This window comes from Pseudorasbora parva, chromosome 24, assembly GCF_024679245.1.
Source record: "Pseudorasbora parva isolate DD20220531a chromosome 24, ASM2467924v1, whole genome shotgun sequence".
Taxonomy (NCBI): Eukaryota; Metazoa; Chordata; class Actinopteri; order Cypriniformes; family Gobionidae; genus Pseudorasbora; species Pseudorasbora parva.
Window position 1 is genome coordinate 32936205 of NC_090195.1, and position 14685 is coordinate 32950889.

The following is a 14685-nucleotide window of genomic DNA, read 5'->3' on the forward strand; positions in this document are numbered from 1 at the left end:
TTTGACGTGATATGATAAGTGATCGTTAGATTTAATCATTCACAATTGCAATGCTTTTTTCCTCAGTTGGTCAGAACAAAAATGGATGTTAGCTTACTTGTTTTACATTTTCCGGTGAAAATTATTATGTTGATCATACTTTCAAAAGAAACAGTATCCGTACCGGCTCGGTGACTGACAGCTGCTCATTCTCCTCAAAACATTGGATTCATCCGCGCTGTGCCGAGCTGTAAAGTGTTATTCACGTAAAGTGGATAATGCCACAAATAATTGCAATTGCAGATTTTGAACAGAGATGGCGACAAAGATGAAAAACTACAGACTCCAGCTTTAAAGATAGACATATTTTTAAAGTGACCAAAATTAAAGATAAATACAAATATTAAAAAAACTACTAATCAAAAGTAAATAGAAATATTTTTATAAAGCTAATAAAAATGTGCATAGCACATACAAATTTTAATTGACAATATAAAAGCATACGCTAACTTAAAATAAGAATAAATACTAATAATAATATCAATGATCCTTTTATTGACTCTTTATGTATGTGCATGTGAGTATTTGTGTTCTTTTGATAATTTTATTAGTTTTTTTTTTTTAATTATTATTGTTGTTGTTAAAAATAGTTTTTGTTATTAATTGCACATTTGATCAGAAATCTGTAGTAATACATGAAAAGCTAATCCAAATTGGCAGCGTTTCCTCTCACCTGTGACACGGACCCCAGTCTCTTCCATGCGTCCCATTTCGCTTTGTTCACAAAGTCCAGCATGCCGGGTTTGGGGCTGTTGCAGGGTCCTTGTGTGGCCTGAGCGTTTACAAAACAGAAGTGAGAAATTAGGAAAAACTAGATGGTGTCAACAAAATATGTGTAATAATTGCTTGTAATGTGTGCAGTACATGCATGGCCACAGAAATACATTTTTAGTCGTAAAGATTATAGTCAGATAAAGTGTTGTGTTAATGATTTTAAAAACATCTCTTCTGCTCACCAAGGCTGCATTTATTTGATAAAAAATACAGTAAAAATAGTAATAATTTGAAATAATATTACAATTTAAAATAACAGTTTTCTATGTGAATATATAGTAAAATGTTTAAAATTTATTCCTGTGGTCAAAGCTGTATTTTCAGCATCATTACTCCAGTCATCAGTGTCACGTGATCCTTCACAAATCTTAAAATATGATGCTCTGCCTAATTAGTATTGCAGGGTGCCTAATTACACTAACGTCTGTTTAAGGACAACTCCGGTGAGAAATGAACCTAGGGGTAATTAACAGATGGTTACGGAGTAGAACATGGGATGCGTTTTCATGAAAATCGAATGTAAAGAATTTTATCTCTAAAAACAGATTAGCTTATAACGCTAGTCTATGGGGCACAGGGTAGACACAGGGTAGTGAAACTAAATCCCTAGTTAATACCACTAACAAAGCTCAAAATAGCCTCACACTAACACAGGAGCATAATGAGGGTCCCTACATGCAAACCGAAGCATTGAGAACGTTGTAAGAAAATTATTAGCTTATAACGGTGAGCTTATAACGGTGCCCCTTAGACTAGTGTTATAAGCTAATCTGTTTTTAAAGATAAAACTCTTTACATTTGATTTCCATGAAAACGCATCACAGAGAACGATCTAGTCTGTAACCATCTGTTAATTACCCCTAGGTTCATTTCTCACCGGAGTTGTCCTTTAATATTGTCAATTTTGGCAGTGTAGGGGTAAGGTGCTGTGAGTGGCAGAAAACTGATGTAAATCGACCCGAGGTTCAAATCCGCAGTTTGCTGAACTTGCTCTTCTCCCTTTTCCCATCACATATCAGGTCGGAAAAGCATTTATTTTCTATAAAAAATAAAAAAGATATTCAAAATGTGGTATTAAAGTTCTTAAAGGTTGTTTAATAATGCAGCGTTTATCAGGTAGGGTTAGGGGTTGGAGTAGGGTGGGCTTCATTGTCCCAATAAGGTGGCATCCATTTAATAATTTTAATAAATTTAATAATTTACACTGTTATTATTGCAAACCATTTAATATAAATCAACACTGATGTGCAAATAGTATCTCTTTTTTTTTTACAAGTTTAAATAGCATCTAACTACTATTTACACTTATTGCAAAGAAAACACTGCTATTTTTACATAGTGTACATAGACATGCTGGAGTTTTTGCTGATTGGAAACCATGGCCAGGATCATTTAATCATTATATAGTTCATATAAACAGCATTTATTTGAAATATAAATCTTTTGTAACATTATAAATGTCACTTTTGATCAATTTGAATGCATCTTTGCTGAATAAAATAATTAGTTTCTTTAAGAAAACTATAATAATCTTACGAACACCAAACTTTTGGACAGTAGTTTATGGAGAAATGGAAAAAGCAGCAAACAAGAATCCTAAATTAATTCCTAACTGTTTATTAAATTTCAGCTACTTATGTTGCCTTTTTCTGTCCCAGTACTGAAGCTGTTATTGATCAGTTTCTCACCTGTTTAAAGAGTGCATAGATCTTGAGTTTGACTTCATTCCCTGGATCCTTTTTCAACGTGCCCAGTTTCTCTTTGGCCGTGTTGAAATCTTCTACTGATGCGCCCATAACTGAAGCGGTGCAGTGCAGCTGAACACACGGTATGAATGCAGCTCTGCTCACTCTGGACATGCATAACATACACATCAGAATTTAAGCCACAATTCAGGGTCCAATATGTGCTGTTAATGTGAATGTGTGAATGAGCATGCGCACATCCCTGTGTGTAAAGTGTGTGAGAGGTGAAGGTCTGAATGACCAAAGATAAATAGAAACATATATGGAAAAAGTACTTTTTTGGAAAAAAAAATACATATATTTGTGGAGTATGAAAACTGCAGTTTCAGAAAATAGTAGTGGTCACTCATTTTGTCAATGACTTCACATATTTTTTTCACTTTTTCACTCAACAGTACTGTAAATGTGTCCTATGGTGTGACATTTAAAAAGTACTAAGAAATTATATTAAATAACACACAAAAAATACTTGAGACAGAATTGTTCACATTATTAAAACATTATTTTAAAGTGTTATTCATTTTAAATGAAAGTACTATAATAATTTTCACCAAAAATAGATGAAGTTGATAAACTTTTCCCTACAAATGTCAATAAAACTTTTTCGCCAACCTTACAAAACTGTTTGAAATTGTACCTATCTAAGAGGAGATATTGTTGTAACTCCCCTAATGCCAAACTTGACTCTTTTTTTAAAAAGATTTTTTAAAATAAGGGTATTTTTTTTGTTGTTTTATGTTTGTCACACCATAGGACAAAACATCACACCAAAGGACAAAGATAGTCATTGCATAAAAAGAGTAAGAATATGTAGTGTTTATTGTAACAATTACAAAGGAGGACATTTATTTTTATTTTTCAACAATATAAACTGTGCAAAACATAGCACACCAAAAGTAACTTTGTTTCCTTATTGATGCATGTATAAGTATCACTGATGCATATAGTATCTTTGAGAAATTCAGAACATTTGACATGGTCAAACTGTAAAATGTATCAGTTTAACCAGGGGTCCCCAGACTCTGTCCTGGAGGGTCACTGTCCTGCAGAGTTTAGCTCCAACCCCAATCAAACACACCTGAACCAGCTAATCAAGGTCTTACTAGGTCCTATAAAGGCATTGATTAGCTGTTTTAGGTGTGTTTGATTGGGGTTGGAGCTAAACTCTCAAGCGCAACCCGGACGTCATTATGTTAAGCCCCGCCCACCGACTCTATACTAGGGATGGCTCGATACAACAATTTTGGCTTCGGTACGGTACCACAATCTAACACTGAAGTACCGATATTAAATCGATAACACAAGGTCTGATATTAGCGCGGGTATATTGCACGCGAATGAGTACAATTATGCAAGTTTTGAGTTTATTAAGTGGGAAATTACCACAAATGTTTATTAGTAAATTAATCAGCAAAGCTTATCACATCAAATCAGTTATTTGAAAACTTTCTTGTGAGAAATAATTTCAGCGAAAATATCTCAAAATTAGCAAATTGCTTCTGGTTTCAAAAGATATCGCACTACACTAAAGCAATCTGCATAATCCGATTCAACATTTCACATTCGTCTCGGGATGGATAACTGGAATCATTTGAACATGCAAGCCATTTTATAGCATTTGGTAATAACAGTTACAGGAGATATGAGCTCATAACAATGACACACACACGCCTGTAACTTAAGAGCTTGCACATTACACATTAAGTTTCCTTAAACAGTCAAATACACATAATTATGTAAAAATGTCCGTCTTTAGTGAGTATTCACATAAACACAGTCGGTTGTGTCTAACGGGAATGTAAATAGTGCAATATATAGTACGCAGAAAAATATTATGAGATCTAAAATTTAGATGTAATTTCATTGGTTGAAACGAATGCTGGAGATTTTGTGATATTAGATCTTATGTTAGGCTATGTATGCGTGTTGATCAGTGTAAAAAAAAAAAAAATGTCTAAATGAGATGGTTTGAATGATTCACTGACCTGTCGATCTCTTAAGAAGTCTTAAATTCAGGATAGTGACAGATGCTTCTTGGCTAGGTTTGATGGTTCTTCATCAGTTTTATAAGCAAAGTAATTACAAACTTCACTTCTACTCCTCTCTTTGTTAATAGACCTTTTACGCAAAAACCGGAAACACGTCAGAGAAGCGTAAACCTAGTTCCGGTGTAAGCTTTGTTGACGGTGAAATGGCAGCTAGATTATTTTCGACAAGCCTTACTTTTCTTCCGAAGTTCACCAGCACCGGTGTGGTGAAGAGTGTGGAGATACATTCGTCCACTAAAGGAAACAAACTGGACAAGGGATACAAATTCTTCCACGAAGAGTTTATCCACAATTACCAAGGTAAGTTAATGAAGACATTTCTATAACTAACGTTAGCGTTGAGCCATATCATAACTCTTGTTAACGTATGTCGTGTGTATGTTTAAGTGAGATGGCATGAGATAACATAACAACCAGTAATTTAGTGAAGCTGTAACGTTACTAGCTAAATGTGAAATGTTACTAACATTGTGTTGTGACTTACGATTACGAACGTTACGAAATTGTGTATTTCTATGTGAGATAAAACGTAATGTTTTCTTGTTGCATGGGGTTATAGTATCAAATATACTCCAGGGACAGGTTGTAGTCAGAGGTAGATGCTTCAGGTCAATGAGGAAGAGCGAGGAGCCTCACAAACTGGAGGTTTGACTAGACAGAATGTCGGTTGGCAAAAGTTAAAAAAGTTACCTATTCTTGCGTGTTCACTCTTTTTGCTGCGGTTGCGGCACTTTCTTCACTTAATATTGCTTTACTGAAAATAGGGTGACCAGACGTCCTCTTTTTGATACATAAATAATGGGTCTGCTGGAATTTCAAAATCATCCAGGAGTTTGTTCTACCTTAGCAAGGGTCAGACTGAACTGCAATTAAAAAAAAAAAAAAAAAATCTAATTTAAATAGATTTTACACACTAATAGCAAAATCATATCACATAATTTAACAAAGTATTGCATATCACATTTTTCTTCAATGTCACCCAGCCTACATTTTATATATATATATATATATATATATATATATATATATATATATATATATATATATATATATATATATATGATAAACATATATAAATATATATGATAAAATATATATGTTTGTGATAAACTCTCTTCACTGCTTTTTTTTTACCAACTCATATCTGGTCACCCTACTGAAAGTTATAATTCATGTTATTGCTAACATTGATATGACAGCATAAGTATGACTTCAGTGTAACCTATTTGTTATTGTGTCTAGATATCACTGGAGGCAGAAAGTTCCGACCTGAAAACTTTTTCCTGCAGTTGTGCGGCTGGTAAAGGATTCTGCAACCACATTGTTGCCATCCTGTACCAGACCACTATTCGCAGCTGGGTCTGCAAGCTGTCCCCCTCCCCTTGGCCTGCACAAGCGACTTGCAAAAATGGCACAGACCAAGAACACAGGTAGGTTTGTGATAAACATGTCATTATGATTTAAGAACTGATGTGTATCTATAACAACTGTAAATTATTTTAAAATCACCCCTAGTAGTGACTACTGACTGTAATTGCTCTTTGTCTTTTACTTTTAAGGGAATCCATCCTGAACCTGCTTGTGAGCTGGTGGTGAGAGCCCAAAACAGTGGGCAAGAAGGTCCACACTGTACCAGGCTTACACAGGTGATTCATTTGTTAACTGTTTGATTGTTGCTTCGTGAGTTGTTTTTTATTTTTTTATTTTTAAATAAAATGTAAATCTAGTAAGGCACTCATGTCTAACTTTTCTTTTGTGTGACCAATAATTTTGTGCACCTCTTTGGTCTTTTGTCTAGGACCACTTCCAGATCCATATATGATGGCATCTGGAAGCAAATTAAGCCAGGTACAGCCCCAGCCTCTCATTGCGGTTGTATTGGATTGGGTTTCTGAGATGGAGCTGACACCATCTAAATTTGGGTCTGTCTGTCCCTCGTGGATCGCGATGTCCTTTCACTGTCCACCCAAAAAATCCAGTGATGTCATCCTACACCACATGGCTCCAGAGTTTCCATCCCTTCCTCTGATGCAGCACACTTTGGCCAGGTTGCATTTCGTCCCAACCTTACAGCAATTAATGCATCTTCAGTCTCTTCAAGTGTCACCGCAGCTCTCCAGTGAGATAGCTAAAGAAACTCAGCAGCAGTCCAAATGTCCTGCGTGGACACAGCTTCGGCGACCAAGGCTGACTGCCAGTTGTTTTTGGGATGCATGTTGTAGTAGGGCGTGTCGTGCAGAGCAGGAGTCTGCTGCTATTCAGATGATCAGAGGCTCCACAAAGCAAACAGCTGCAATGAAGCGTGGTCTGCTGGTGGAGCCTGAAGTGCTGGCAAATTCTGAACTGATGCAAGTTAATGTGCAACCAGCAGGATTCATCATTCCCCCTGACGCACCACATCTCGGGGCCAGTCCAGATGGTCGGGTGTATGACCCTTCAGAGTCGCCTCCTTTTGGCCTGGTTGAGGTGAAGAGCAGCACAAAAAATGATCCTTCTCAGGTTGCTCACCTCAAGGTACAGGAAGGCCATGCCAGTCTGAGGCGTACACATAAGTACTACTGGCAGGTTCAGGGCCAACTGGCAATCACTGGATGGACGGTGTGTGATTTTGCTATAGATACCCTATCAAATTTAACTGTGGAAAGAATTTGGCGTGATGATTCATTCATAGCGGAAATGAAAGAGAAATTAGATCTATATTATTATGGCACATACATGAATGCATACCTAAAATTCCAGTAATGTTGTCTTTACCAATCAGTTTTGCCTTCTGTTTTACTGTTGATAAACTTTAATGCTATTTTCTATTGTAAATGTTTCATATTATTTATTGAATAAGTTGTTATAAGTTATTATTTATCAGTTGATGTTACACATACCAAAAAATTAAAGGACGTATCGTTTTGACCAAAAGTTATTTATAATTAGTTTTAATTATTCAATCAGTTTTGACTTCTGTCTTAATGTTGATGAACTTAATTGTTATTTTTCTATTATAAATGTATGATGTTATTTATTGAATAAGTTGTTATTTATCAGTTGATGTTACACATACCAAAAAATTAAAGGATGTATCATTTTGACCAAAATTGTTTTAATTTGTTCATTTAATGTTTTAGTGAAATCAAAGTCACATTTCAACAGACAAATATTAAGAATATACCATTTATATTTAATTTGATGTTTAACTAAATTATTTACATACCATTAACACATTATACATACAAAATATAAATTCATTCACTCCAAAAGAGTGAATGAAATTCATTCATTCACTACAAAACAAAAAGGTCCTTGATAATTGGCTAAAACACAGCAGTTAAGCCACATCTGATTCACACTGCCAATCAGTGTGAGCGGCACAGGAGAGTCCCAGATGTGAAAAGACTTTACCCTACCGATCACTCTCTTCACTATAATTCTGAGGCAGGCAATGGCTTGGGTTTGTTCTGTTTCCTCCTTGCTAAATTGAGCTGAACGCTTAAAAGGTGGAATGATGAGATTAGCTCCAACGTCAGCAAGGAGGTCTTGAATGTGGAACCCTTTATCTGCCATGATGTCGTCTCCTGGCTCCAGCAAGGGAAGGACTCCACTGATCCTGGTGATCTCCTTATCAGAGATGCACCCAGTGTACAGGAGTGAGACGAATGTCACCAAACCATTAGGAGCAACTCCAATCAGCCCTTTCAATGTCGTCCTGTTTTTATAGTTTGAAAAGGTTTCTGACTGCAAGGTCAGGGATGAGGCTGTCTCCAGGGCAATTTCTGAGCAGTCCAGTATCACTCTGACATTGGGACAGTACCTCTGGAATTTAAGGGGCATAGTGGATTTAACCTTTTCCCTGCTTATCCAGATGGGAAGTGAGCCCAGCATCATAAACAGATAATTGGCCCAGGTAATGGTAACCCTGCTGACCCTGGCAATGCTCACATTAAACATGTCAGCAATGAGCTGCTCCTTCATGCCAACAGCAACCCGCATGGAGTACATCAAGAACTCATCTATTAATGGCATGATGCGTGGTGGGCTGGGATCTTGGCAACCTTCCTCACCTGCCCTCTTTGCTTTGGTCCAGTACACCAGTCTGAGGGCAGATGGTGCAATTGAAAAAATTGTAAAAACGCTCTCAGATGGGAATTTGGTGTAGAACCGCATTTGGTCGTCCGAAGCACAATATCGACTGAAGAGAGTAGGGGGTTGGTAGGTCAGTGTTTTTGAACATGGCTTCTAAATCATGTATGTAATCTAAAGCCTCATCCAGAGCACCTGTAAAGATAAAAATAAAATTATATCATATCTTTAATATATTATAAATGCTACACATACACAGACACGCACGCACACTCACTCATACACACACGCACAGTCACGTTCACAGACGCGCACACACACACACACACACCCACATTAACTCAGTCACTCACTCGCAGGCATGCGCGCGCACGCACTAACATGCGCACACACACACACACACACACACACACACGCACACATATTGACAAGCGTTAATTACGCATTATGAACAATCTTACCTGCAGGTGGGTGTGTCACGTAGTCGTGATCCATCCTTACTGCCTTAGCCACCATGTCTCTATCTTCACAGGGTTGCTGGATAGACTGACGTTTGACGGTCTTTTCAAACACTGACTCCCTTCTCAAAGGAGCAGTAAAATTGTTCCAAGGGAATAGGCTCGGGACAACACCACTTTTCAGGCGATGAACGACGCAGCCACTAACATAGTCATTCAGAGCGAAATGCCGGCTGCAGACATAGGTGCTACCTCTTTTTACATTAAAACTCTTCCCTTCCTCTCTTCGGATCGCCTGTATCCACTTAGGTTTTAGGGTTGGATCCACAGGAAACGAATGAAATGAAAGGTAAGGCTGTTTTTGGGTGGAACACGAACAGCCTGGAACACAACAGAAACTGCGGCTCTTTGATTCTGACATTTTTCGTATCTGCCGCTTTGACAACAGGAAGTTCTAATGCACTTCAGTAACGTATTTCCGTTCGAAAAATGCGGAAGTGCGTAAAAGGTCTATTCGTTGTGGGCATCTAGAGTGAGATTCAACTGCTTTATCCATTTTGTTCGTCTATGTTGTTGTCACATTTGCCGGTTGTTTCGGATCAGTTTGGGTAGCGCGCTGCCATCTAGCGGTGAACTTCGGAAAAGCAGCATATACCAAAATGTGCAAAATCATGATATCGTACCGTTTTAAATAAAATATATACCGGTATTTTTCCAGTACCGGTATACTGCGCATCCCTACTCTATACACGATGTGATTTGCCTGACAATAGTTTGGTTTTTAAAGCTCAGAACTGTGTTGAGAGTTGCTAGAGGATACTCGCGACAGATTAGATTTGCTGCCACTAGGGTGCGGCTAGATTTCTAGGCTAAAACTCTTCAGGACAGTGGCCCTCCAGGGCCGAGTTTGGGGACCCCTGAGCTAAACAGTAACAGTGACAGTTTTTAGGTACTTTTGAAAAAACAACTTTTACCAGTCATGTATGACATTTCGATTATAAAACAATTCCAGGAACAATATTTTTTATCAATGCTTAACAAAATATTCAATAGTAAGGAGGTCATCTTAGCACGTGGCAGCATTCATCAATCAAGAATTGAACATCAACCAGTCAAGGGGTTTAAGTCGAGCAGCACGGCTCCAGTTCAGATATGACATCTTTCTGTTCTAAAAAAAAAAAAAAAAGATAAGTAGTAGCACTGTATTTATGTACTTTATATTTGTTTATAGTTGTTACATTATACATTATAGTTGTTTTAGTAACACTTCAGAACATTTCATGTAGTCTCCAAAAATGGCAATAAACATTCAAATGTAAGTCATTATTGAATTTAAAATCATTAAAACTGGTCAATAAAGAATGAAAAGTATGTAAACAAACTTTTATCTTTTTGCTTTAATAGCTTCTTAAGGAGGTCTTGTCCTATTGTGTAACATCCATGTCCTATGGTGTGACAGGCCAAAGTGTCACACCAAAGGACATTTCCAGTCACACCACAGGACATTTGAGCTTAATGCTAATACTAGCTGAACTGTCATTAGCAATTAGCATGATAAATTTGCATAATTTTACATAGTTCTGCTGTTAAAAATATAAATTTGAATTACAAAATGAAATTTAGGGGTGTCACACCAAAGGACAAAAAAACTTAACAACTTCAGTGGTCTGAAAACTTAGTTAAATATTTAAACAATTCTGAGAGAAATACTTACCATGTGCACTGCTCATGGCCTTCTTTGGGGTCTTCAGTCACATGACCTTGAATGGGGTCTTTCAACTAAATGTAGTTGTCCATGATATTGCCGAAATTAATATCAAGTTTCCGCATAACACCAAAGGATATTTTTTTCTGTGAAAAACTTTATGAAATTCCTACACTTCTAGAAATGTATGTATAGGAAAAGTGATGGCCACTTAGTGAAATAGACACTTGCAAAATTATGCCAGGAGTGTTCATTAAGATTTTTAAACATTATTTTCTTTATTTATAAAATGTAATAAATATGAAATAATGTTGTCTACCGTCACACCATGGGACAATTGAGATTTGGCTCAAAGTTGTACAAAATCTAAAAATAACTTGGGTATTAAAAAACAACAAATTCATGTAAAACAAGAAAATGTTTAGCCATTTACAGTATTCTAAATGATGAAAATGTGAAATAAATTATGTTTTATCTTCTGTGACAGTGAAAAAGCCACGTCACGTCAACTACCCATATATATATATATATATATATATATATATATATATATATATATATATATATATATATATATATATATATATATATATATATATAACTTGTGACTAAAATAAGATAAATAATATATATAGATAGATAGAAATATTATTTAATAATATAAATAGAAATATTTTTATAGCACATAAAAAAATAAAATAAAAACATTTCTGTAAAATTCTAAAATGCAAATGAAGTGTCTTCTTTAAAACAAGACCAACCTTGGGTCTATATTTCAAAGAATGTAAGTCTGGATAGTGCATTTTCATGTCTATTCTCAAAAGGGCAAGAATTCCGCTTCCTGCTTATGTAAACTAATGAATGAGCTCAAGTCGTGTGTAAAGTGTGTGAGAGGTGAAGACCTGACACCGTGATGTCGAGTAACGTTAGAGGTCAGTGTGAACACAAGGTAAACATAAGGTGCAGGAATCTTTCCATAGCATAACACAGCATGATGCACACACACTTAGGTCCATAACAATAACATAAGTAACGTCTGCAGATTAATATAAAGGTCAGGTGTCTAAAACTGCTCAAATAAACGCTATTTTTACGTAAAAAAAATGTATTTAATGTGTGTAATAAAGTTCTTACCGTATGAATCGATCAAATCTCCAGGGCGATATGAGTTTGAGCAGAGCAGCCATTACACTGACGAACAATGATCAAAGTTTATGCACACAAAAAGCAAAACCAGCCGATGCTCGGCACTGCTGTCACTCATCTGTCAGTTCACCTGATCCGGCCCACTCCTTCACATATCAGCCAATCAGACGCCGTCTTTTTCTCCCTCGCTAAATTGATGCGGAACTCGATGTGTTCTGAAAGCGTTACTGCCACCTCCTGGGTGGGGGATTTGCCAAATTAGCGTACTGAGTTTAAGCTTGCAGAAAAGAATATTATTGTAATATAAGAGGGTTATAAACTAGTCGTTAAAAAAAATTACTGTGTAATTTGCACCTGTGTAATTTTACTTTATTTTGTATTGAACAATATCAAATTTACAAACTTAAATAGGGAACAATAATATGCATATTAAAATATACACAAATAACTTGTAGTTACATAATATACACTTGTTTTAATACATCAGTGCATATAAGCCCTGTGCTTAGATAGGTTCATGTGTAAAAACAAAACAAACAAAACAAATAAAAACGCATATTTAATACAACAAACAAAAAAATCTTCAACACTAATTTTATTGTTTTACATTTATTTTTTAAAGAAGGTTTGCGTCCACTTTCTTTTATGTAGGCTATATGATATTTACCCAGAGGAACAATAACATTTAACATGAATGACATCTTTTTTGAGAGACCATATACCAAAACCTGAAATAAATTTAGTGAAGGAATATCAGCACCGATTTTTAACCAGCTGTTAATATCGTGCCGGAAGTGCAATGTGAAAAAATAAATTTTCACTGGTTTCAGGCTCTGCTGAACAGAATCCACAACAGCACGACACACATTATTGATGATTGTAAATTGAATATCCTTCATCTTAGGAAGGCCTATAATTGGCCATTTAAGATAATAACAGTTCTTGGCCTATTTTTAAATGTTTCGTTAGTAAAAAGTGTATTTTTTGATGGTGTGTTGAAATTGTAATATCATTTACATTTTTGTGCATTTCCTATTATTTTGTTGTTGCAGTTTCTGTCCCCGTACACATCTCCGCTTTTTAACTCAGGCAATGTAACAATTACATTTGAATATGTAAGAGTATTTTGTATTAGGCCTAGTTGTTTTAATGAAAGAGGGATTGCTTTACATGCACAATTAAATTATTTTAAAAAACATTTTATCGCAAATCAAACATTAATTAATTATATTGAATATTTAATTAATTATGTCGTCATTAATCAAAACAATTTTCTCAAACCACTCTAGTTTAAATCAAGTCTTCCTATTTACTGTAATGTCCGATTATTCCACAGGGTGGAACCGTGAGATGTGAATATTATTTTCCAATAGTGCAATATCTGCTTGTGGAAATTTGAAAACTGTATAGGCTATTTAGAAATCACAAAATCACAAAGAACTCTCTCCAACTGCAACTCTATTGAATACATATTTTGGTATATGAAACCACATTGAACTAGGCTGTGTTAAATATGATTTTATCCAATTCAGTTTGAGTAGACTACTCCAATTACTGATTCAAATTCAGAGGCTCTATTTTCATGGTCTTGGTTTTGTTTTTCCATTTAATATTAAACAATACTGAGTTAACCTTTTTAATCAGTTGAGGATGAATGTAAAGAGAATATGATGGTTTAGAAATGCCCTCTGCTTTGGTCAAAAGGATTCTGCCCATAATAGACAGATCTCTCATAAGAGATTTTTTCATGCTATCTATTCTCTCTTCTATATTAGTTTGCTTTTATTTGAAACTTTAGAGATTGTTATACCTAAATATTTAACTTCAGATTTAACCAGAATTGATTCTATATTTTTCTCATCACACTATTGCTGTAACAGGTTCACATTTTTGTAAACTTAAACATAGGCCCGATCCTTTTGAAAAATAGAGATACTGGTCAAAGCTTTCTCCATTATAGATTTGTCTTTTATGAATGTCATCAGCAAATGTACTTATTCGATACTCGTAATCAAAAACTGTTAATCCTTTTAAAGGAGGATGGCTGATAATTAAGTAAGCTAGCATTTGAGTGCACAGTATAAACAATTTGGGAGAAATTGGACAACCCTTTTCTGATTTCACGCAAGATTTCAATTCTAGGGGTCATTCCAGGATTGAGGGATATATAACTATAAATACTATTGTACAGCATTTTAATACCTTTCCCCCAAACCAAACTTTTTATGTGGTGTAACTAAAAATTCATGTTCCATGGTATCGAAAGCTTTAAAGAAATCTATAAATAACATAAGGCCATCTGATTGTATCACTGAATTATAATCAATCATAACTGTCTTAAAAGTACAAGTTTTAAGCGTTTGTTATTGTAACCATAAATACATAATAATATATAACCAATGCCATTCATTTCCACAGACACCATTAACCAATAACCTTCTGTATCTCCTTCATGAACAATTATAGAGCCTTCAAATTAGTTAAATAATAAAATCACTCCAGCCCGTATTATAAGTCATAATTCATGGAGAACTGCATGGCTCATCCCAGCTCACAGACCACTGCGATTCGTTATACTCTCGCAACCTACCACAGAACAGCATTTTATAGATAAGACTAGGCTTCTAGTACTCACAAGTTACACAACTATGATTTGTTGTTGTTGTTTTTTAGTGGTTTGTATGAATTAAAGCAGCGCC

The 14685-nt window shown here is 35.5% G+C and overlaps 1 protein-coding gene and 1 long non-coding RNA gene across 2 annotated transcripts in view; both read right to left on the bottom strand.

Annotated features, from left to right (window-relative positions):
* Positions 1–12120, bottom strand: part of eci2 (enoyl-CoA delta isomerase 2) — a 31115-nt gene extending 18995 nt beyond the window's left edge. The window contains exons 1-3 of the mRNA XM_067435115.1: positions 11975–12120; positions 2502–2664; positions 713–811 (exon numbers count right to left, since the gene is read on the bottom strand). Coding sequence (XP_067291216.1) covers positions 713–811; positions 2502–2664; positions 11975–12027 — 315 coding nt within the window. The 5' untranslated portion in view covers positions 12028–12120. The remainder of the gene's footprint in view (positions 1–712; positions 812–2501; positions 2665–11974) is intronic.
* On the bottom strand, positions 7837–10890 carry LOC137063936 (uncharacterized). Its single transcript, XR_010901457.1, has 3 exons — positions 10850–10890; positions 9139–10303; positions 7837–8872 (listed from the first exon to the last, which is right to left on the bottom strand). It is a non-coding gene; the product is annotated as an uncharacterized lncRNA (long non-coding RNA).
* Positions 12121–14685: the final 2565 nt, after the last annotated feature.